Source organism: Canis lupus, chromosome 10 (genome assembly GCF_011100685.1).
Source record: "Canis lupus familiaris isolate Mischka breed German Shepherd chromosome 10, alternate assembly UU_Cfam_GSD_1.0, whole genome shotgun sequence".
NCBI classification, from domain to species: domain Eukaryota; kingdom Metazoa; phylum Chordata; class Mammalia; order Carnivora; family Canidae; genus Canis; species Canis lupus.
The window spans coordinates 18,274,460-18,295,502 of NC_049231.1; the positions used below are offsets into that span (position 1 = coordinate 18,274,460).

Sequence of the window (21,043 nt, forward strand, 5' to 3'; positions counted from 1 at the left end):
GCCCTAGCGCCGCAGGTGTGGACAGGAGTAGCTGCCGTTCCTCTTCGCTCTGCTCTCCCACCGGCTTTGGGAACCTTGTGGTATTTTAAAAATGATTTCTTGTGAAGAGGAAGGTGAGAGATGGTGGAGATCAGTGGGGCTGACGGGAGCTTCTGGAGGGAGGCCCGGTCTCCTTCCTGTCGGTGACGGCCTCTCTGGGTTTCCCGACCCTTTCCTTTGTGGCACGAACGTCATGTAGGGCTGTCCGTGTAGGGTCCTCCAGCTTGGAGCCGTGTGCGGGGTGCGGCGGGCGTCCCCCGTGGTTGGGGACGGGGGAGACCACAGCAGTCCGGGTGGCCTCCACGGGGTCGGGGGTTCTGCAGCAGGGCTAGTGGGTGTCCTGTGATGGGGGGGCGGCCCGCGGGGCTGGGGTGGGGTCCGGCCATGCCCGGCCCTGACCCCTGCGCCCCAGCTGTGTCTGCTCTTGTTCCTGACCTTGTGTCGTCTCTGCCTCCCCCTCTCGTGACTGACTTGCTCTTTGTATTTTGTTGGGAACGTGAGGCGAGTGACCTGGTGATGTCAGAGCCTGCGTGTGGGAGAGCACACCACTCGCTCCTTCAGACACTTGCTGAGCCTTGGGGACGGCGTGCACTTGGCGTGGGGCGTGGGGCTGTCAGACGGCTGCAGGAGGCGGCGGGTGGGGGTGGGCACGGGCGCGTGCTCCTGAGGGCGGCTTGCCACCATCTGCTGCCGGATGCACGACCTGTTTGTCTCACAAACCGCTGTGTGACAGGCTGCGGGGTACGCTGGTCGCTGGGCAGTGGACATCCTCGTAGCGTATCGGGCGGTGGCTCCCGGTTCTGGCTCCCCATGGGTCTGAGCGAGGGATTCCTGCCTCAGCACGCTGCGACTCAACAGCCAGGTTTGGTGTCTGCGGGTCCTGGGTCGTGTTGAGCTCCCCAGTCCGGTTGTAAGACATTCTGAGCTGTCCTCCAGAGCCGGTACTACCGTCTCTTAAGAATTAGAAGTGGGGGGCCCAGGGCTGCGCAGGTGACCCATCTGCCTTCGGCTCAGGGCGTGATCTCAGGGTCCTGGGATCGAGCCCCGGCTCGGGGGCTCTGCCCAGCGCGGAGTCCGCTGCTCTCCCTCTTCCCCTCCCACCTCGTGCACAGTTTTTCTGTAAAGTAAATACATCTTTAAAAAATAAAAGAAATAGAAGTATGACTTTTCCCAAAATGACATTTTCTAGAGCGTGTGCAGTCACTCTAGAGTCAGTAAGTTCAGAAGCGAGTAAGAGTGCTCACCCCTCGTACCCAGAAGGAAGCGCTGCCAATGCCAAGGGGTCTCTTTGCCGTCAGTCAGCTAGACTTTTTCAATGTTAGTTTCTCTTGCATTTCTACCTGTGGGGCAGAAAGTACGAGATTTGCATCAAGAGCTTCTGTTGAAGACCCCTAAAAATTTGAGCTTTCCTGTAATTGAGAGAAATGAAAGGAAAAAAAAAAAACGTGGCCTAACAAATTGAGAAGCCCGAAGGAGCGTACTTGCCTCTGTGTGAGCAGCGCCATGTGGTTAGGAGCCCCTGGCAGGGTGCTGGTGGGAGGCTGCATGGGGGCTGGGCGGGGGCTGGCAGGGGTTGGCGGGGGCTGCGGCCCTTCGCAGGACAGGGCGTCTCCAGCCAGGACCGTGGGCCCTCAGGTCTCCACTGAGCAGGCCTGATGGAAGAGAAGACCCCGGCTTTGGGCCCAAGTGTTTCTAAGCAAGGAGATGCGGCCAAACCGCATACCGAAAGTCGAGAGGCCCATGTTTGGTTTTCCTTTCCTTAAATTAGGAGGATGCTGTTACTTCACTTTAGAGTAGAGGGCAGTGGTGTGCAGGGTCAGTGTGTGGACACCTTGATGTCCGGGCCACAGCCCCACCCTTGGAGGGGCCTCAAGCCACCCTCAGCTGGCAGGCGACCCACTGTCGACCACCCTGTAGGCTGCAGGGCAGGTGCCGGGGGGCCTGGGCATGCCAGCTGCTACTCTTAGGGTCCTGACGCTGAGGCCTGGGTGTGGCTGGTCCGGCCACCCTGCTCCTGGGGAGGGTGGCGGGCTGGGGCGGGGCGCTCCTGCCCGGGAGGGTCCTGCCCGTGGGGTGACGGTGGTGTACCCGTTCTTGTCTGTCCCGTCTCCATCACTTGGATTTCCTTCCTGCCACCCTGGCCTGCGCCTGGCCTCTGAGCGTTCCCAAAGCGAGATGTGCGGGTTGTGCTCGTGCCGGTTTTGCTCGTTACAAAGACTCAGGACACTTGGGAGGTGGGACCTAAACCCCCAGTCTCAGCATGACGCTGGACACCATGAGCATGTCCGTTCAGTGATTATGCACGTGTGTACAGAAAATAACTTTTTAGTTGCATATTTTTGTTTTCCATGGTATTTATATAAAAAGTTTCAGAATGGAAAACTAGAGGCAAACCTAGGTGCTTACCAAATAGTAGGATTTTTTAAAGAAAAGCAGCGTTACAGGAACACTCCCAGGGCCCCATTGGCCCACCCTCAGCAGCCACCTGGTGAGTTGGGGTGGGGCCCTCCGGTCCACACCCTGGTGTTAACGCACCGGGTGACTGGTCTCTGCTGGTCTGTGCTGGTTTACACGTTGACCTTGAAGACAGTGCTGTCATGTGTGGCCTCTCCTGATGTTGCCGTGGGTCTGGAGGTGGGTGGCTCGCATCGCAGGGGTGCCTCCCGGGTGCAGCCTGGGGCAGGGGCGCCGCTGGAGGTGGTCCTGTGCTCATCGCAGATGCGTGTCCTCCCCTCCACGTCTAGGCTCGTGTGTATGACTGTGACAGTCTTGAGGTTTGGGCCCTTGGGCCGCCCCCCAGCGGTCCCTGCAGCTGGTCGCCTGTGCCCCTTCCTTCCCTTGTTCTCCTTTTGTGCGGCAGCGCGTTCCTGTGGGGAGCCCGTAGGAATCCCCTGGTGTTCTGGTGTCGCCGTCCTGTCCTGGGTGGCATGTGCTCCCTGGGGCCTGTCCGCGGCCATCCTGCCGCTGCCCCGTGTTTCCTGTAGCAGCCCGCACCCTCCGGCCTGGTGACCCCGGCCTTCCGGTGCTCCCCCCATCCCCCCCCCCCGTCCCCCCATGAGCCACTTCTCGCGGTGGCCGTGTCCCCATGGGCAGCCTGCTCTGCTGCATGGTGTCGTGTAGACATGCCTCGTGCCCTGCTGGCGTGGCTCACGTCCTGCCACAGCTCGTGGCGTCCTCCTAAGACACGGAGCATGTACGTAGTTAGCTTTTCTTCATCTGTAGAGGCCCAGGGTTTTTCTTAGACCGCTGCCGTGCGTTGTCATCATCGGTCACCTCCGCGGGTGGAGTGGCCGGAGGGGATGGTATGGCGGCTGACTGTCACCGGCGCTGGGGCGCTGCAGGCCAGGCCTCCGGCACCGGCTCCCCGCGGGGTGGCCTTGTTTGTGGTTGGTGCCTGTCCTAGTCCCTTGGGCCTTCACATCCTGAAGGCCCCAGGATGTTCTAGAAGGTGGCCCTCCCAGTCTGTGGCCGGCCATCTCCCCAGCCTCAGTGCTGTCCTGTCTCTGGGTTTGCGGGCCGTGTGGGCCTGCGTGCAGAGGGTCCGTCCCTGGGGCCGACCACCCTTCCCCGAAGTGTCGCAGTGCGCATGCCGGCCTTGGTCACTTGGTGACCCTGTCCCTCGGCCCGTGGCTTCAGTCCCTTGGGGACGAGTTTCTCACGAGGGATGAGCACAATGTGGGTTTCAGCGTGGCTGTGTTTTCTCTCGTCCCCTACAGGCAGTCTGCTCTCCCTGGGGTCCGCGAGCACCGCGCAGCCCCTGCCCGTCCCCGAGGGGCGGCCCTGCTCCCCTCCACGTGGAGCCCCGCCTCCCCCACACTCACTGATGTGGAGTCCCTTGTCAGGTTTTCTGACAGCCCTCCTTGGGAATTTGGAAATCCCTTGGTGCCTGCAGACAGGTTTGGAGGCCACCTGTATACTCACTACAGGTCCTCTGCGAACCCCGCGTAGCCGAGAGCGTGTCCCCTTACTGACGTCTTCGTGTGGCTCAGTGACGTCCTGCACTCTCCTCCCCCAGGAACGCTGTGCACGTCCTGTCCTGAGCTTTGCCCATCACCCCGTTGGCCCTTCTCCGTGGAGCAGGGACAGGATGGGGCCTCTCTGGCCCCGCTTGGGGTGAGTTGAGGTTGTGGTTAACCGGTGGCTTTTTTCCACGTCTCTGGAGAGACAACCACATCCCGCTCTCTTTCCCGTTGTCCGTGGGCTCTGTCTGGACCTTGTCACCCCGGCCCCCCCTTTGCCTCCCTGGGACAGACCCCCTTGCTCATCAGGGCAAGTGCAGTCGCTCTACACCCAGAAGGACTCGGTTTGTCAGGTATGTTTGCAAGTGAGTTTGGTGTTTCCCTTGTGTGGCTGCCGCCCCTGCCTCCTCGGATGGGACACCTGCTGTCCCTGCTGGTGGCAGGACGTGGCCTGGTCTTCCAGGCCAACCTCTTCCAAAAAACTGTCTTTTTCCTTTCCTTTTGGGGGTGGGAGGAAAATTTTAAAAGACTATGGATTCTCTTCCTAAAACCCTTGCTGTGAACGTATTGAGGTTTCATTTGTGCTTCACAAGTGAGTTTTGGGAACTTGTGTTTTTCTCTGGGTTGGCTTCCTGTCTCTGCTTTTGTGATTCTCATTTTTAACGGATTCTGGTTCATTTGTCCCTCCGCCCTGGTGTGTCTATCCCCTGCTTTCTCAGGCAGGGCCCTCCAGAGCTGGCTCACGGGCTCTTGCAGAGCCGGGGGTGGGGGGAAGGGCTCCTCTGTCAACACTTGATCGTGTCTTCCCATTTCTACTTCCTTAGCTTTTGCTTGCGTCTCTGCCCAGCTTCCTCGAGGTGTCCTTGACCGCGTTGTCAGGAGGGGGACAGCGAGCTGATGTGAAACTTGTGTGATTGTGGGTGTTGGGCCCGCCGGCCTGCCTGCCATGGCGCAGCACAGAGGTGGCGGTCCGTGGCCGGTGTCCCGTGGCCGGCGTCCCGACCTCCCTCAGGGGTCTTCGCGTGTTACCCCTCAGCCTTTCTCCTTTCTATGGTATTTTTGACAAAACCTGCCAAAATAATTTTGAAAAGCAGTGTGGCGCCTCCTGCGTTAAAGTTTTGAGTTCAAGTCCAGCATTCTTCACCTGAGATCAAATAGCTGAAAGGTGTCATTTCTGGAATATTCGGAGGAGGCTCATCATTCCTGAAAGTGAATTCAGTGGAGTCGGGCAGTGTGCCTCTGCGTCTTCCCCCGCGTCCTGGGGCCGGCCGCCGTCCCGCCAGTCGCTGGGCCTCCCCTGTCATGTCTCCATGATCTGGTGGGGCCACTGAGGCCACCATGCTCTGGTGGCACGAAGCCGCTTCCCTGCAAGGGGTGTGTGCTGGGCGCGTCCCTCCAGGAAACGGGCCTTCGTGAATGTGGCGGCGTCGGAAATGGATGTACTGCTTTCCTGGCGCTGCCCCAGCATCTGTGGACGCCACTCTGCATCCTCATCCCATACGTAAATAGGTTGTGTAAAAGCAGTTTTATTGGAGCAAGGTACTCAGTTTAAAGAACTTTGTTCAGGTTATATGCCAGAATCGCAAGTTGATGTTTTATTGACTGATCTTCTGTTGGGTCCTCCCTCAGTTTCTTCAGAAGCCAGGTTATATTCCATCTGAAGGCACCTTGTGTGTGAGACATATTCAGAAAGACCTGAGAAAACCAAACTTTTTTAACCTTTTTGTATACCCATGCCAAATCCTGTATTTTTTAAAAAAATATTTAAAAGGGCATTTGGGTGGCACAGTTGAGCATCTAACTCTTGATTTCGGCTCAGGTCATGATTTCAGGGTCGTGGGATTGAGGCCCCCGGGGGCCTCTCCCTGCTCAGTGGAGCGTCTCTCGCTCTGTCCCTCCCCATCTGCACGTGTGTGTTCTCTCTCCCTCTCCTCCTCTGTCCCCCGCCCCCCCCCCAATGAATCTTTAAAAAATTCTTAAAATGCAAAAGTAGAAAGACTCTTAAATGCATGGCAGTGGGGTGAACACCCCTGTTAGGCTCTGTACTCGAGAGACGGGACCTGGCCAGCCCTTCTGCCCCTGGGCCTGCCTCTGTCCTGACCTGCGCGGGACTCACCTTATTACCCACTTTCTGAACACCGCGGGGTGCCGTGCCTTTACAGTCACACGAGTCCTGTGTCCCCTCTTACAATGGTCCCTTTTGGACTCTCTCCCTTTGGAGTTGAATGTTGAGGGACCCGGATCCGCATCCTGCTGCGAGTCCCCTGGGCCCCCGTCCCTTGGCTGGCCCGTGTGCTAGCATTCCTCTGCCCTCACCTGCTGTTGGTTGTCGGGCTGGGGTCTGGGTGGGTGCAGGGTTAATGTGGGTGCACTCAGTGCCAGCCCTGCTGCTTCCCAGGAGGTGCTGTGCATCCTAGGAGGCGCGTGGTGGGTGCCTGGGTGCTCTGTGCCCACCCATCAGCTCAGAATGCAGGCTTTCAGTGAATACCCCAGGACACCTTGAAATGCACTTTCATCAACGCCTTGCTGCTCAGGTCTGCAAGCTGTTCATGGTTCAGAGATCCTGTCTCAGAGGAGATGGTGGCTTGTTTCATGAGGTTCAAAATCTTTATTTATAAGCCCATTGTCAGCGTTTCCTTAAACCTTCACATCGTTAAGAAATACTTTTATTTATGTTGCCTCGTTTCACTGTCGGAGTGGGTGAGCGTGTACTTGTGTAAGAGCACGTGTGTGCAGAGGTGGGGATCTGCACACCGCGCGCATTCAGGTTCATGCACCGTATGGCACCTGAGTCACGCCTCAGTCGGGAATCGCACCATAAGCACCTGGGCCAGCAGCGTGCAGGACCAGCACAGCCCCCGCTGTGGCCGAGGACCCCTGCGTGCGGGCCTGAGAGTGGGTCCAGCTGTTCCCCAGCACCTCCTGCTGGCGCCCTCAGCAGTGTTGGAGGTGCTCCTGGGTGCTGTGACAGGTGTCCTCCCCCCACCTCCCAACGAGGCTGTGACCCAGGGTCCTGGGGTGTGTAGATGCACGGCCCCGTGCTCACGGGCAGGCGGTGGATGCACTTGAGCGTGGGTTCTGCACCTGCCTGCAGAAGCTTGTGGCGTCGTCTCTAGGGTCTGCTGGGGCTGCTCTGGCAGAGTCCCCCCGCCTGGTCCGCGTGGAGCTGCCCCGTGTTGGTTCCTCAGTATCGGGTCCCTTTGCAGGGCAGACGCCTGAGCTGGGCCTGGCCGCGAGAGGCCGTGCTGGCTCTGCGCACTTGGGTCTGGGTGAGCCCAGGGGCCGGGCAGCGTGTGGGAGGTGCCCGTCAGAAGTCAGCACGGAGGCCCACAGCAGCAGGATTTGGAAGCATCTTGAAACGACTGGAGCTTTAAGAGAAGGACCGTTGCGGGGAGGGCATGCGGGGGAGGGGGCGTTCTGGCCGTCTGGTTCATTGATGGTTTAGTAAAACTTAGGATTTACCTTCTTCAAAATTTGGTCTTAGGTTCCTTGGTTTCGTCCCGACGTTTTGGCGTTAGGTGTGTAGTGAGGAGCATCTTGGCTCATCTGTGTTTTCATTCAGTTCTTAGTTGATGACCGAGCGAATGGTCTCTCTGTCCTTGTGAAGCACGTTGATAAATCACGGCTCTGTCTCAGCGGGGGATGTGGAGGCCCTCCCGCGAAGCCTTTTGGGGGTTTTTAAATGATAATTCCCCTCCATGCGCGTGTTTTCACAAACCGCATGCATTTTAGCGTCCCGAAGCGGTCGCCCACAGCCGCTCCCCACTGTCACTCTGGTGTCTGCAGCCCTCCCCTCCGGTCCTTGAGGGGGCCCAGGGGCAGCAGGCCGTCCCGAGTCAGGAGGTGAGAGCTGTGCTCCGCGGACTTCCCTTGACGCGTCCATCTCGGGTGTGGGGCCAGCGGGGGGACCCTGTGGTCAGGCCCGGGGCCGCAGGAGGCAGCAGTTCGTGTGCGTGGCTGAGAGCGGACGCTAAGTGTGGGCGGTGGTTTGTGGAGAGTGATCCTGTCGTTCCGAGTTTCCATGGTGAAAACATGTTCTGTGCTCCTTCAAAGCTAAACTCTGAGTCTTTCCGTGTTTTAGATTAAATAGGATTGCGAACCAGGTGGCCATCCAGCGGAAGAAGCAGTTTGTGGAGAGAGCGCACAGCTACTGGCTGCTCAAACGGCTGTCGAGGAACGGCGCCCCCCTGCTGCGCAGACTCCAGTCCAGCCTGCAGTCCCAGCGGAGCACGCAGCAGGTACGTGGCCTCTCCCTCCCGCTCTCCCTCCTTCTCTCCCCACACGATGCGCCAGGCCATGCTGGCCTCTGGATGCCCCAGGGCCGTTGAAGGTTGAAGCCCTGGGCCGTCTGGGCGCCTCTCCTCTGTCCCTGCCACCTGGCATTTCTTCACACGTGGGTGACGCCCAGGGTGAGCCTGCGGGGGTGGCAGCAGGAGGGGCCCCCGCTAGGCTGTGGTCCCTGTGCTGGGCTGGGAGTTCCGGTTTTGGAAAGGTGGGAGGTGTGGTTTGTTTCTAGGGCCGAGGTGGGGAGGGAGGGAGGGTGGGAGGCGGGAGCCTGCATGAGTGAGCGGAAACGGGATTTGCTTTTTTAAAAGAACAAAACCAAACAAGCTCTTGTTGTTTTGGTAAATTTGGGTTTGTAGAACCATCTGAGCGTGGAAAGCAGTTCTGGAAGAATGGATTTAGAAAGTAAGAAATTGGCTCTGTGCGATGCCACAAAAATAAATTGAGGACAAAAATGGTTCTTCGGCACTTTGCCCAAAATTCTTGATTAGCTCACTTTATGCTGTGGGGAGTGGGCAGCTTTGTAGGGAGAGCTTGTCCATGAGGCCTCAGGCTGGGAGGCCGGGGGGGCGGGTGGGGGGACCTGGCGCAGAGTAGAGCCGCTGGCTGCCCTCTCCCTGCCCCGCGGGGCGCACGGCGGAAGCTGTCCTTCCGATGAGTTCATGCCGGATGGCCACGCGGCCGCCCTGCTGCTGATCCTGAGCCGCCAGGTGGCTGAGTGTGTCGGAGGGGACACGGGCAGACAGGGCTGGGTGCCATGCTCCTGGGTCCACCAGGTTCCTGGTCCATGGGGCTCTGCAGGCGGGGCCGCGGTGGCCTGGAGGCAGCTCCACTGGGCCAGGCGGGCAGAGCGGCCCAGCTGAGTGTGTGGTCGTGGAGCGAATGGACACCCAGTCACCCCAGATGCCAGGAGGGCAGCTCCCGTCTCTGGCGGCCCTCCCTGGTCCCACCTGCAGGCCCGGGCCTGGTGTGGCCCTGCCCCCATTGCCCCGGCCTGGATGCTGCTGCCATTCCCAAGGACCCCTTCTTGGATTTTTTTTATTCCGTGGTGACAAAAAAAAAATCCCATAAAATAACACATTTAAGTGCTTAAAGACATTTTTTGGTGGATTTTAATGTCTTTCTTATCCTTTTTGAGACCCATAGCGAAACTGTAGATTCTGGGCCTCTGTGGGGTGCCCTTGGCCTTTTCCATCTCTGGGGAAGGAAGGAAGGAGCTGCTTGGAGCCCGTCCGGCCTGGTGCCTTCAGTGCCGTCTGAGTCCCGTGCCACGGGCGTCCAAGGTTGCTGGGCCAGGGGCTGCTGCGTGCGGTACTCGGGTCTACTGAAGGGGCCCCACTCGGTCGAGCTCGTGGCTGGATGCACACACACTTGAGGCCGGGCTGTGCGAATGTCCCGAGTGTGTTGGGGCCGTGGACTGGGGTGGCTCTATGCCTGTGTCTTGGGCATGCCGCCCATCCTGGGGGCCGTGCGCATCCTGCACACACGGGCCTGGGGCCTCAGAATCCGCGCTAGACCACGTCACCTGGGGATCTCTGTTAGCAATGTCTGCCTCGGTGATCTGCAGCCCGTTTGTCCCTCCTCCCTGTTGGGACAGGTGGGCCGGTGGGAGCGACCAGCCGGGCTGCTGCCTACGAAATAAATGCATAGGGACAGGAAAGTGAGGTGTGGGGGTGTTGTCCTGGGCGAGGGAGTGGCGTAGATTTGAGCTGGTGCAACTTAGATGCCGGTGTCCTGGAGAGCACTTGCGCTGACCCGCAGGGTGCGTTCCTGCGGGGACGTGGTGACGTGGTGCTCGGGAGCTCCCCACGAGGCCCGCATGGGCGCCCTGCGTCCGCCACCCTCCCAGCGTGAGCGTCCACACTGCCTTTCCCACTTCACCCCGTGAAGTCCACCCCATGGTCCAGTACACCAACGTTCCACGTGGAACATTCAAGGCTCGGTGTGAGGCTCACGTGTGTCTGAAAATCGGACATACTTGATGTGAGGTTTACTTGGACTCATCTGTCTGCGTTTCTGGGGGCCCACTCTGGGGTGGGCTGTGGGAGAGGTCGGGGGCAGCCATTCCTTCCTTCCATGGCCGACCCTCTGATGGGGAGACAGACAGGACCAGCTGGCCCGGGGGTGAGGTCCCTTGCGTCCGGGCAGACGAGGTGCCTCAGGTTGGCGGTCCTGGATGCTGCTGTGCACAGTGGTCTTCGAGGAGTTGGAAGACCTAAGCTGAGCTCTTCTGGTCCGGCCCGAGTGCAGGGTCCCTGTGGGCACCTTGCTGGGGCCTTCACAGCCCTTCTGCGGAGCTCGTCCTCTGCCGTCCGCGGACCCTGGTTGGGGTGGGGGGTGGTTGACGGCAAAGCTCCTGTCTTGTTCGGCAAGGGGCAGAGCCAGCACGTCCGCCCGTTCACTGTGGTGCTTCCCTCTGGTGGCTTTAGGACCAAGCGGTCACCCTGCTGTGCTGGGGGTGGAGCCTCTGGCCATCGTCCTGGCCATCGCCCTGGCCATCGCCCTGGCGGCTGAGGTTCACAGGAGCTGGGTCCCTCTAAGCGTCCTGCTCTAGGGGCAGGGACCACTGCCTCTTGGGGTCTTAAGTGCTTGGTGGTGCCCAGGGACTCGGGGGGATGTGCTGCGGTCCTCACCTCTTGGGGCTGGCCTGCCCTGTCCCCTCCATCTGTCAGGGGGGAGATGATAAACTTGGTCTTTACAATTCTCTTTCCTGATAGCTTCTCGGCACCAGAAATCACTTTGCTTTCCTTCTGTTTCGTGGAGTCTTCTCAGGTAGATTTTTAGGTGGGAGATAAAGCTGACCTGACAGTGGAGTCTGGACGCTCAGGCCCTTCTGCGTAGGTGGAGTGCTGAGCCCGTGCCCGGGGTCGGGTCCCATACTGCAGGCGTCGTGTGTGGGGAGAGCGACCCCGCGGCCGTGCGCGGCCTCCAGCCAGGGCAGCAAATGCAGGGCAAGCACAGCTTCTGCCTCGTGGGTTTGCCTGGCTCAACGTCCTTTTGCTTGATGTTTTCAGAGAGTTTATTCAGAGTAATGGACAAGGTGATTTTCAGATGCTTTTGGGGAAATCGGTTTTTTTAAACTACTTTTTAATGTATTTCCTGGTCGCATCTATGCAGCTGATATCGCTGTCAACTCCTACTTGATGCCCAAGACTTTTAAATAACGTTAAAAGGAGCTGTGTGATTGGCGTCTCGCGGAGCCGGAGCGCTGGCCCAGCCTTCCCATCCGCTTGATAGCGAGGAGGGTCTTGTAGCCTCATCACTGACTCTGCCCGCAGACCCTGGAGCGAGAGCCCCTGGACCGAGAGCCGTGTTGTCCCCTGCTAGGTGCTCAGCATTGAGACGGAGTGGGGGTGCCCGGGGAGGGGCCCTGCCTGGTGTGTGGGCCGTTCAAGCTCTGTGTGATGGGGTGGGCTGGAAGCCTGCGGGGCGGTGGTCCAGAGAGAAGGGGTCTGATGAGTGTGGAATGGAATCTGACAGTGAGCGACCTGCCCAAGGCCACAGGGGTGTCGAGGTAAAGCCCCTGCGGTGGGGACGCCACCTGGGTCCAGGTCACGTGTGCATGCGGTTGCAGAAGGCGTCCTGGGCCGCTGTGGTCAGGAGGCCCCAGGCACCTGTGGGAAGCCTGCCCGGGGACAGGTGGGTGTGTCTCAGCGGAGCTGGGGTTCCAGGGCAGGTGGAGGAGCACCCCGACTGCTGCTTCCTCCGCCGTCTGCCCTGGGTCTGCCCCAGGAGCTGTGGTTGGGTGGAGGGGTGCCTTTGGCTCCCGGCACGCGGCCTTTGAGGTGCTGCCTAGATGGCCTGGGCCTGGGGCGGGGCGGGACGCGTGGACGGGAGCGCACAGAGCCTTGGGGTGGGATTTCCTGGGGTTCAGGTGCCACTCTGAGCTGGGAAGGTCTCTCTGGCCGTCGTGTGGGGCTGTCCTGGGCTGCTGTGTCCTGCCGCTCCCTGGCTTCCCCATCGTGGCCACGGCGGTTGTCCCCTGCCCGCGGTCAGGGGTGCCCTCCAGTTCTTTGCTCTCTGGGGATGGTGTACTTATTTCTGAAAATCCTGGAGTGGAAATGGGTGGGTCGCGGGCTGTGTTGGGTTCGGGGGCATGTGTATTTTGCCAGGGAAGGAGGAGGTGCTCAAGTGGTGACCCCGAGCCAGGGGGCTTCACGGCTGCTGGGGCCGGACAGCACCGGCTCCCCTGCAGTGGGCTCCCGCTGCTGTTTGCTCCCCGGGCCGCTCTGTCTCTCCCCGTGTCTAGCGGGTGGGAGGCCGTGGCCTGCGACAGCCGCCCCGCTCACCTTGGCTCCACTGGCTCTGTGCTCGTGTGTGGCGTCGGTCCTCCCAGCTTCTGGGTCTGGAGCGTGCCGGGCGTGTGGCCACCCCCGGGGTGCTCTGTGGGGCGAGTCCGGGCCCGCGACGTCGGCCTTGGGCCCCCTAGGGCCTGCTGCTTGGTGTCCTGGCTGGCTCGTGCGGGCACAGGGCTTCTGCGGCGGCCCCGAGTTCCCGGGCCCTGGGGTCCCCTCTGAGGGGTTCTGGCTGACTTGTGATTGATTTTCCCAGAGAGAAAACGATGAGGAGATTCAAGCTGCCAAAGAGAAGCTGAAGTATTGGCAGCGGCTGCGGCATGACCTGGAGCGCGCGCGTCTGCTCATCGAGCTCCTGCGCAAGCGAGAGAAGCTCAAGCGGGAGCAGGTGAGGCTGGGCGCCCCTCGAGCCTCCCCTGCGCGGTCTGCAGCCCTGCGTGGGCTCCCAGGGTGCCTAGGGCCGGCTGCACCTGCAGGCCTTCGCCCTGCCTCCTCCCAGAGCCTCCTGCCCTCGTCCTCGGGCAGCAGCAGGACGAGGGGGGACGTTGACCTCTGTCTGGAGGAGGCTTGGTGTGGCTGCGGGGGCAGCGTGGCCGGCCCTTGGGGGGCGGGGCGGGGCAGCTGAGTCGGCGTGGGCCAGGGCAGTGGGCGCTTGGGGGGGGTCGCCATCCCCAGAGGGCCGTGGTGAGCGTTCCAACCGAGTGCCGCATTTGGCAGGTGAAGGTGGAGCAGATGGCCTTGGAGCTGCGGCTGACCCCGCTCACGGTGCTGCTGCGCTCCGTCCTGGACCAGCTGCAGGAGAAGGACCCGGCTCGGATCTTTGCGCAGCCGGTGAGCCTGAAGGAGGTGAGTGTTCACCCGCTCGGCACGGGGCTCCCCGGCGGCCTAGGGAGTAACCGTTCACTACTAGGTGCAGGGTGTGCGCTTAGGAGTCTCCTAGCGTTTCATTTTAGCACGTTCCCTTTTAAGTGATAAAAGCAATAGGTTTCCCTGTAAAGTGGCGGGAACAAGAGGTGGGAGTCCCCCCTCAGAGAGATCCTGTCCGTGCACGGCGGCTCTCTGCCCAGATAAGGCGCACCGGTTGCTGTGTGTTCAGTTTGAGGAGTTTGAGTTGGAGGGGCCCCTGGCTGAACATTGGGTTTCCGTGGGGCGCGTCTGCGCGCCGCACTGACGCTGTGAAAGAGGCACCGGTGCTGTGCGTGTGCGTGTCTCCCGTGTAGAGTAGTGGGTGTGTTAGTGGGTTATAGAGCTTGGATAAGACTCCTTCTTTGTTTGTAAATGCTTATTTTTCCTCCCCGAAATTAGGTACCAGATTATTTGGATCACATTAAACATCCCATGGACTTTGCCACAATGAGGAAACGGTTAGAAGCTCAAGGGTATAGACACCTCACTGAGTTTGAGGAGGATTTTAATCTCATTGTAGATAACTGCATGAAGTACAACGCCAAGGACACGGTGTTTTATAGAGCCGCCGTGAGGCTGCGCGATCAGGGCGGTGTCGTTCTGAGGCAGGCCAGGCGCCAGGCGGACAGCATCGGCTTCGAGGAGGCCTCGGGGATGCACCTGCCTGAGCGGCCTGCGGCGGCCCCCCGGCGGCCTTTCTCCTGGGACGACGGTAAGCACCAGCCCCGAGCACGGGCACAGGCGGGGGCACGCGCTTGCCCGCACACCGCGTCCGCACGGCCCAGTGGGACTAGAGCACGAGCCGCATATGTGACCGTATGTTTCCCAGTAGTTCATGATGAAAGGGAAGGAATTGACTTCAAAGGCGGATCTTTGACTCAGTGCTCCTAACGTATTGTGCTTATAGCACATGGTCTCCACGAGAATTACTGAGTGTGGTTGGCTTTTAACTTTTCTTTGCCACACCATGTGTGTTTGACACCCCTCGTACGTTTCTGTGGACACAGGTGTGTTTCCCCTGAAACATTAGGGACACAGTGGCCAGCGGCCCCGTCTGTAGGGGACAGCCTGCATGGGGGCGGGTACAGACCCCATCAACGTTGAGTTGGGGGCTGCGCCCTGGGTGGACCTGGATCCACTCCGAGGAAGCCTTGTGGACGTGTGCCTCTGAGACGGGGTGCGGCGGTCTGTTCACTTGTCCCAGCCCTGGAGATGGGTTGCCTTCCCTGTGCCTTGCCCTGGCCGCCGTGCCTGGTGGGCTCTGGAGTGTCGGGTCTTGGAGGAGAGGGCATGTAGGTCTCCGTGGGGTTTCCCAGTAAAGTCCTGCACCCATGTTCTCACCAGGGATAAACTCAAGGATGGGAAGTCTTCATTTATTTCTCCCACATTTGTGCGGGGAGGTGGTGGAGCTGGTGGGGTGCGTGTCGCGGCGCTGGGTGCTGCTCCCTCCCTCTCCCTTGGGTCTGCGTGGGTGCGTGGAGACCCAGGGGCTGCCTCGAGGTGGGGGGCGCACACAGGGCTGTCCCTCGTCTGCTTAAATGTATAGACACGAAATGGTGTGAGGCCATTTTCTTTGAGGCCTCAAATAGCATATCCGTTATATGAACGTTTTTGAGGCTGTTACTGTAGAATTTTGTCAGAGACCGTATGGATACAAGCCAAGCTGTTAGATTTGGATGCTCTTATTTATTTCTCGATGCTAATGTCTCGTTACTTTTTAAGAAGCACACGTGCTTTCAGTAAACGCTTTTCTGGAGGAAGGTGCCCCTTGCTGCTGGCAGTTGTGTTGTGGTCTCTGTCTCTTCCCACCTTCCTTCCACTTTCACTCCCAGCTTTATTTTAGCTCTAAAGACTGGTTTTTTTCTTAGTCACCTTTCACTAACTTCAGGTAATTTGTGTTTTATTATCTTGTTTTGCTGAAATTAAAGTTGCTAGGGATTTTTGTAATAAATACGCCTGAAGTTGAGAGTGACCTGTGTGTTGTGTGGCCTGTCGCTGTAGAGCCAGGTGGCGGTCTGGGTCTAGAGGCCAGCGCGGACGTGGGTTGGCCCCGGCCCCTGTCTGCACAGGTCGGGGAAGTGGGTGGGGTCGTCCTCTTGGGCCTTCTTCTGACCCGGCTTCTGGTCTTCACTGGAGGGCTTGGTTTGGGCGTGCACCAGGAGAGGCGCTAGCCCTCCCTCAGTGTGCTGTGTCCCCGTGCGCCTGGCCGGCCAGCCGTGGACCTAGAAGCTTTCCTCTAGGAGCGTCTGGATGCCCAGGGGTGAAAGCTCGTGTCCCTGTGGCTGCAGCCGGTCGTGGGTGTGGCGTGAGCGTTGGAGGGGCATTTGGGGCTCCCGCGGGCGGGGCCCGTGCCGGTCAGGTGGTTTCGGGGGCACCACGGGGGGCACCGCCATGGTTGATGACTGACGAAGTATCCTTTGGCTTCAGTGGACAGGTTGCTGAACCCGGCCAACAGGGCCCACATGGTCCTGGAGGAGCAGCTGAGAGAGCTGCTGGACAAACTGGACCTCACGTGTGCCATGAAGTCCAGCGGGTCTCGGAGCAAGCGGGCCAAGCTCCTGAAAAAGGAGATTGCTGTCCTTCGAAACAAACTGAGCCAGCAGCACAGCCAGCCCCCGCCCGCGGAATCAGGTATTGGAAGCTTTGAAGAGGAAGGTGCTCAGCTGGGGCAGGAGACGGGGGAGGAAGGTAAGCACATGCTCAATGTCTGTCCTCACTGACCCCCGGGAGCCCCCACCGGGCTTCTGTTTCCTGGTACGGTTGGCGCCGCTTAAACAGGCACAAGGTTTAAGATGCAGAATAAGGCTTTTTTTCCTTAAACTAGTTAATGAAACACTATTTAAAAAGGGTAGCACAGACCTTGTACATTGTCTAGAGTGAAGAGTAGAGGTGGCTTCTGTGACAAGAGGGATGGTTCTGTTGGTCACACCTGCTGTTGAAAGGGCCGTGATGCCACTGTTGCTGGAACACTCCTCTGATAGGGTGGAAGGTGACGCACATGCTATCACCAGGGAGCAGGGGTCAGACCTGGAGCTGCTTCGTGGGCCTCCCGACACGTCACAGCACAGGATGGGAGCTGCCGATCTTCCCTGGGACATGTGTCTGGGAGGAGAGCTGGTCATCAGCCGTGTCTCTGTGTGTAGGACGTAAACGAGGAGAAACCCACCCGCCCAGTGGGAACCCCAGGGAAGTGCCGTGCTGGTGCTGGCCTCAGGTGGCTGCAGGTGGCGGGCTTTGTGCTCAGGACAGGGACTGTCAGGGGAGAACGGCAGCCCCATTGTTGGAGCATGTGGAACCTCGTAGAAGATGCTGCCCCCTCTTCCGATCTCTTACTTTTAGCAGAGAGTCTACACATTTTAGTTTTACAGGAGAGAAGAAGGTATAGTCGGGCTCCCCAGGGCCACGCCGCGGGCACTTTGGCTTGCAGTCTGGACTGTACTGGGGGCACCTGCAGCAGCGGGCGGCCCTGCGGTGTCCTGGTGTGGACACTCCACGGGCCCTGTACACCCGAGCGGTCCTCCTGATTCACTGTTCCTGCCGACCCTGTTGCATGAGGCGGCTGGTGGGGATGAGCTGCAGCCCTCGAGCCTCTGTTTCTCCTGGGAGGTGACCTCTTGTGCAGGCAGCTTGCCCTCATTCTCTGCCTGCCTGGTTTCAGTTCACTGTGCCTTTGTCTAGGCCCCCTGGTGTGGGATGCAGACTCCAGAAGCTCCCTCTTGGGGGATAGGAGCTACAGTGTGTCCATGGAGCAGAGGGGAGGCTGCCTTCTGCAGCCAGGAGCCAGGAGACAACTTCAGGCAGGTTTCACGCCCATCGTGGAGCCCGGCCTGGTGCTCCATCTCAGGACCCTGCAGTCATGACCTGAGCCCAACGAGAGTCGGACGCTTGTCTGACTGAGCCACATGGGCGCCCCGGGGCAGTTCTGTCCCGAAGAGCAGCTCTCCTGTAGGCCTGGATGCTGGTGGCCCCGGCCGTTATCCCTGGAGTGGGGTGCCCACCTTCGTCCCATCCAGGTCGCTCCTGCGGCCTGAGCTGTTGCTCTGGCTGAGCTAATCTGTCTTCGTAGGAAAACACTGTTACTTGCCCTGAAAAGAGAGTGGTCAAAGCTTGTGAACCGGTCATTCCGGGTCATGAGGGGCGTGATGGGGCGTGTCTGGAGGCCGCATCTTCCCCATCGACCCAGCCGTCTTGCTGCACAGCTCAGATCCCCCCAGCAGGCGGGCACCCCCCGCCCCCCAGCCCACATGTGCTGCCCTGTGGCGCTGGGGTCTTCTTGAAGGAAGAGTGCAGGGACATGTGACAAAGACGGGCTGGAGTCCTCGTGGAGAGAACAGCGCCCTGGCGGCCAGTGGGCAGTGCAGGCGGGGAGAAGGCAGGCTTCGGGGAGGCCGCAGACAGCAGCGGGACCTCCACGTGGGGTGGGGTGTTCTCCTGCAAGGCTGGAGGGGACAGCCAGGAGCAGACGCTCTGGGAGCTGGCGTAGAAAGGGGATCTCATGATCCTGGTCACGGGACGAGCACTGAGAGTACTCTGAAAGATGAGGGCGTGGGGCTGCGAGGTGATCCTGTCACCTGGGCACCCGTCTGCGTTGTCACCTTGGGGGTTCTGATGGGGTTGGGCCTGCTGAGGTGCCCTCCTCTGGGGGGTCCTGCGCTCCTCCTCAGCTCTGTGTCAGCGCTGCAGGTGTTCTAGCGCGGGCGCTTCGGTCTCCGCCTCTTCCCAGAGCGTGGTCCCGGGTGCCTGATGGGCGCAGGGTAGCGAAGACAGGTGGCTTTGGGAGGACTGCGAGCCCAGGGCTTTCATGTCCTCTCTGGGACTCCAGCTGTGCTTTGGGCCCTGTCCTCGTGTTTCAAGATTGTGCCTTTCTCTTCCCGAAGGCTCCCTCAGGCTCTCTCAGGCTCCCTCAGGCCTATTGTGATTTGTATCCGAGTCCGCACAGGAGCGGGTTTGCGGCTTGCGGGGTCCTGCTTCCCCCGCATGGCACGTGGGAGCGTGCGAGGACCGGTCATGTTTATAAGAGGGCTCTTGGGGAGCACGTGCGTCTGTCGCTCTCTCTCTTGAGGATGAGGTGAGGAAGCCTGAGGCCGGGTGGTGGTGAGACAGCCTGTGGTCAGGGTCACGGGAGGCCAGGGCCCCACGCCGGAGCCTCCGAGCTCCCGCGCTCTGGGGTGTATGGGTCTCGTCGGATAGCTGGCGAGCGGCCTCTCTGCAGCCACAAGTGCATCTTTAGAATTTCCAGAGCAGCTAGTGTGAAACAGGCTCCTGGTGGGAACTGCTTTGCTCTTATGAAGGAAGAAGTGGAATTTGGGACGTTGGTATTTACGTGAACAGGGCTTATTCCAGAAGGGAGTCGAGCATGGCTCGCGTGCGGCTCGATGCCGTCATTGTTAGTGGCAGCGAGTGTTTGTGTTTGTGCGTTAGCTTGTGGTGTGGGGTCGGCCCAGGGTGCGGCCGGGCGCAGAGGTGCAGCCGTGGGGCTCGCCAGGCCCAGGGTTGGCAGCCCACGTGGTGCCCGGCTGGCGGCGGTGCTTCGTGCCCCGCGCACCTCCCCAGTACTCCCGTGAGCTGTCTGGGCCGAACGCAGAGGTGCAGGGTAGGCGCAGGGAGAGGAGGCCCCTGCAGGCACATCTTTGCCTTTGTGTCTGGTGAGGCGCAGGCGGGTGCGTGGGGACGGAGGGCTCCCTTGCGCCCTGCTGGCCCTCGTGGCCACCCCCGTGTTGGTGACGCCCACCTGGCCAGGGCAGAGGTGGGGGCAGGACCGCTGGTGCGGGGTCAGGGTGGGAGCCTGGCGTGAGGCCCAGGAGAGAGGCCAGAGGTGAGCCGGGGCGCTCGCTGGGGGAGGGCCCGCGGTGATTCCTCCGTGCTGGCCGCAGGTGCTGCCTGGGAGGACACGGGGCCCGAGCATGCAGAGCCCTGCCTGGCGTTGGCCACTGTGTCCGCAGCTCGGATGCCCGGGGACCCGCTGGGGGGGTGCACAGAGGGGCTCGGGTCCTGCTGTGACCTGCTGAGTCCGAGCAGGGCCCCTCGGGCAGGTTCCTCAGGACGTGGTTCTGAGACGGGAGGGGGCACAGCAGCTGTAGCTTTCCGCTTTCAGAACAACCGGAGTTACGGTACTGCCTGCTTTTGGGGCAATTTGCAGCTTTAATGAGAAGTGTGCGTAGAGAGGACGGGTACCCTCTCGGATCACGTAAACCGCTCGTCCTGGCTTGATCTCCCGCGTGTCGCAGCCCAAGCAGAGGCCTGTCCGGGGGCTGCGCCGCTGCCCGCTTGGTGCCTGGGGGCCGGCCTCCTCCCCGGCCCTGGGGTAAAGCCCTGCTCGTGGCTCTTCAGACTTCTTGTTTTGATATGAATGGTTTTAAGAAGCTTTTTAAATTACGAGGCAAAGGTAGTTTTCCAAAGACTGTTTTTATTTTTAAAGTCAGATTTAGGAAAAAGAACGTACTTTATGGGCGTTCAGAGCGTGGCGTGGAGGGTAGCCGGTCTGGGGCCTGGAAGGGAGGTTTTCCTGGTCCCGTGAGGGTCGCGCCTCAGGCGGGCACAGCCTGGTCAGAGGAGTGATTTACGTGCTCGTGTCCCCTGCTTGCTGACCACGTGGCCCAGGTCAGGAGCGCGTGGGGTGCCCGTTAACCTCCTGGTTATGTGAGACGTGTCTCTTACTCAAGGTAAGTGAAGTGTCGACTGTAGAGATGCTCCTAAAGTCGAATGATGTGCTAGTTTTGGCGTATGTGGAGGGAATCCTCAACAGCCGTTGGCAGGGTAACGTGATACACGTGCACACCTGGAGCCCGGGCACCAGGCCACCCCGTCTTCGGTGTTAGGGCAGCGCACACAGTGTAGCCTGACGGCCCGCTGCGGCCTCTCACTGCTTGCAGACAGTATGTGTGATGCTTTGTTTCCTTAATTGAATTAGTGTTTTGGTGGACTTCACATTTATAGTAAGTTTTATAATAGATTTTATAATTATCAGTTTTCAAAAATCACTTTATTTATAATTTTTTCAGGAGATAAATCTCCCCCTAAACTTGAACCATCAGATGCATTACCTCTTCCTTCAAACTCGGAGACTAATTCAGAACCACCAACCCTCAAACCAGTAGAACTCAACCCAGAGCAGAGTAAACTATTCAAAAGAGTCACATTTGATAATGAATCACATAGCACTTGCACTCAGAGCGCACTGGTAATCGGACACCCTCCAGAGCCCACCCTCGCCAGTAGTGGCGATGCGCCGGCGGCGGCGGCCTCCGCGGTGGCGGAGCCAGCAAGCGATGTAAACAGACGCACTTCTGTTCTCTTCTGCAAATCGAAAAGTGTAAGCCCCCCAAAGTCTGCCAAGAACACTGAAACCCAGCCAACTTCTCCTCAGCTAGGGACCAAAACCTTTTTGTCTGTAGTCCTTCCGAGGTTGGAGACTCTTCTGCAGCCAAGAAAAAGGTCGCGGAGCACCTGCGGCGACTCTGAGGTGGAGGAGGGGTCCCCGGGAAAGCGCCTGGACACAGGTAAATGCCACGGAACGCCGCGTTCTCTCTTCCAGGGGTGTTGGTGGAGCCGCCGGGCAGT

The 21,043-nt window shown here is 59.8% G+C and overlaps 1 protein-coding gene across 7 annotated transcripts in view; it reads left to right on the top strand.

Annotated features, from left to right (window-relative positions):
• Positions 1 to 21,043, top strand: part of BRD1 (bromodomain containing 1) — a 36,302-nt gene that overhangs the window by 6,045 nt on the left and 9,214 nt on the right. For 3 of the 7 annotated variants that reach the window (XM_038550190.1, XM_038550191.1, XM_038550192.1), the window contains exons 3-8: positions 8,080 to 8,236; positions 12,834 to 12,965; positions 13,295 to 13,423; positions 13,883 to 14,195; positions 15,911 to 16,171; positions 20,485 to 20,982. In XM_038550190.1, the coding sequence (XP_038406118.1) occupies positions 8,080 to 8,236; positions 12,834 to 12,965; positions 13,295 to 13,423; positions 13,883 to 14,195; positions 15,911 to 16,171; positions 20,485 to 20,982 (1,490 nt within the window). The remainder of the gene's footprint in view (positions 1 to 8,079; positions 8,237 to 12,833; positions 12,966 to 13,294; positions 13,424 to 13,882; positions 14,196 to 15,910; positions 16,172 to 20,484; positions 20,983 to 21,043) is intronic. The other 4 variants (XR_005365468.1, XM_038550195.1, XM_038550193.1 and 1 more) reach the window with 3 other exon arrangements.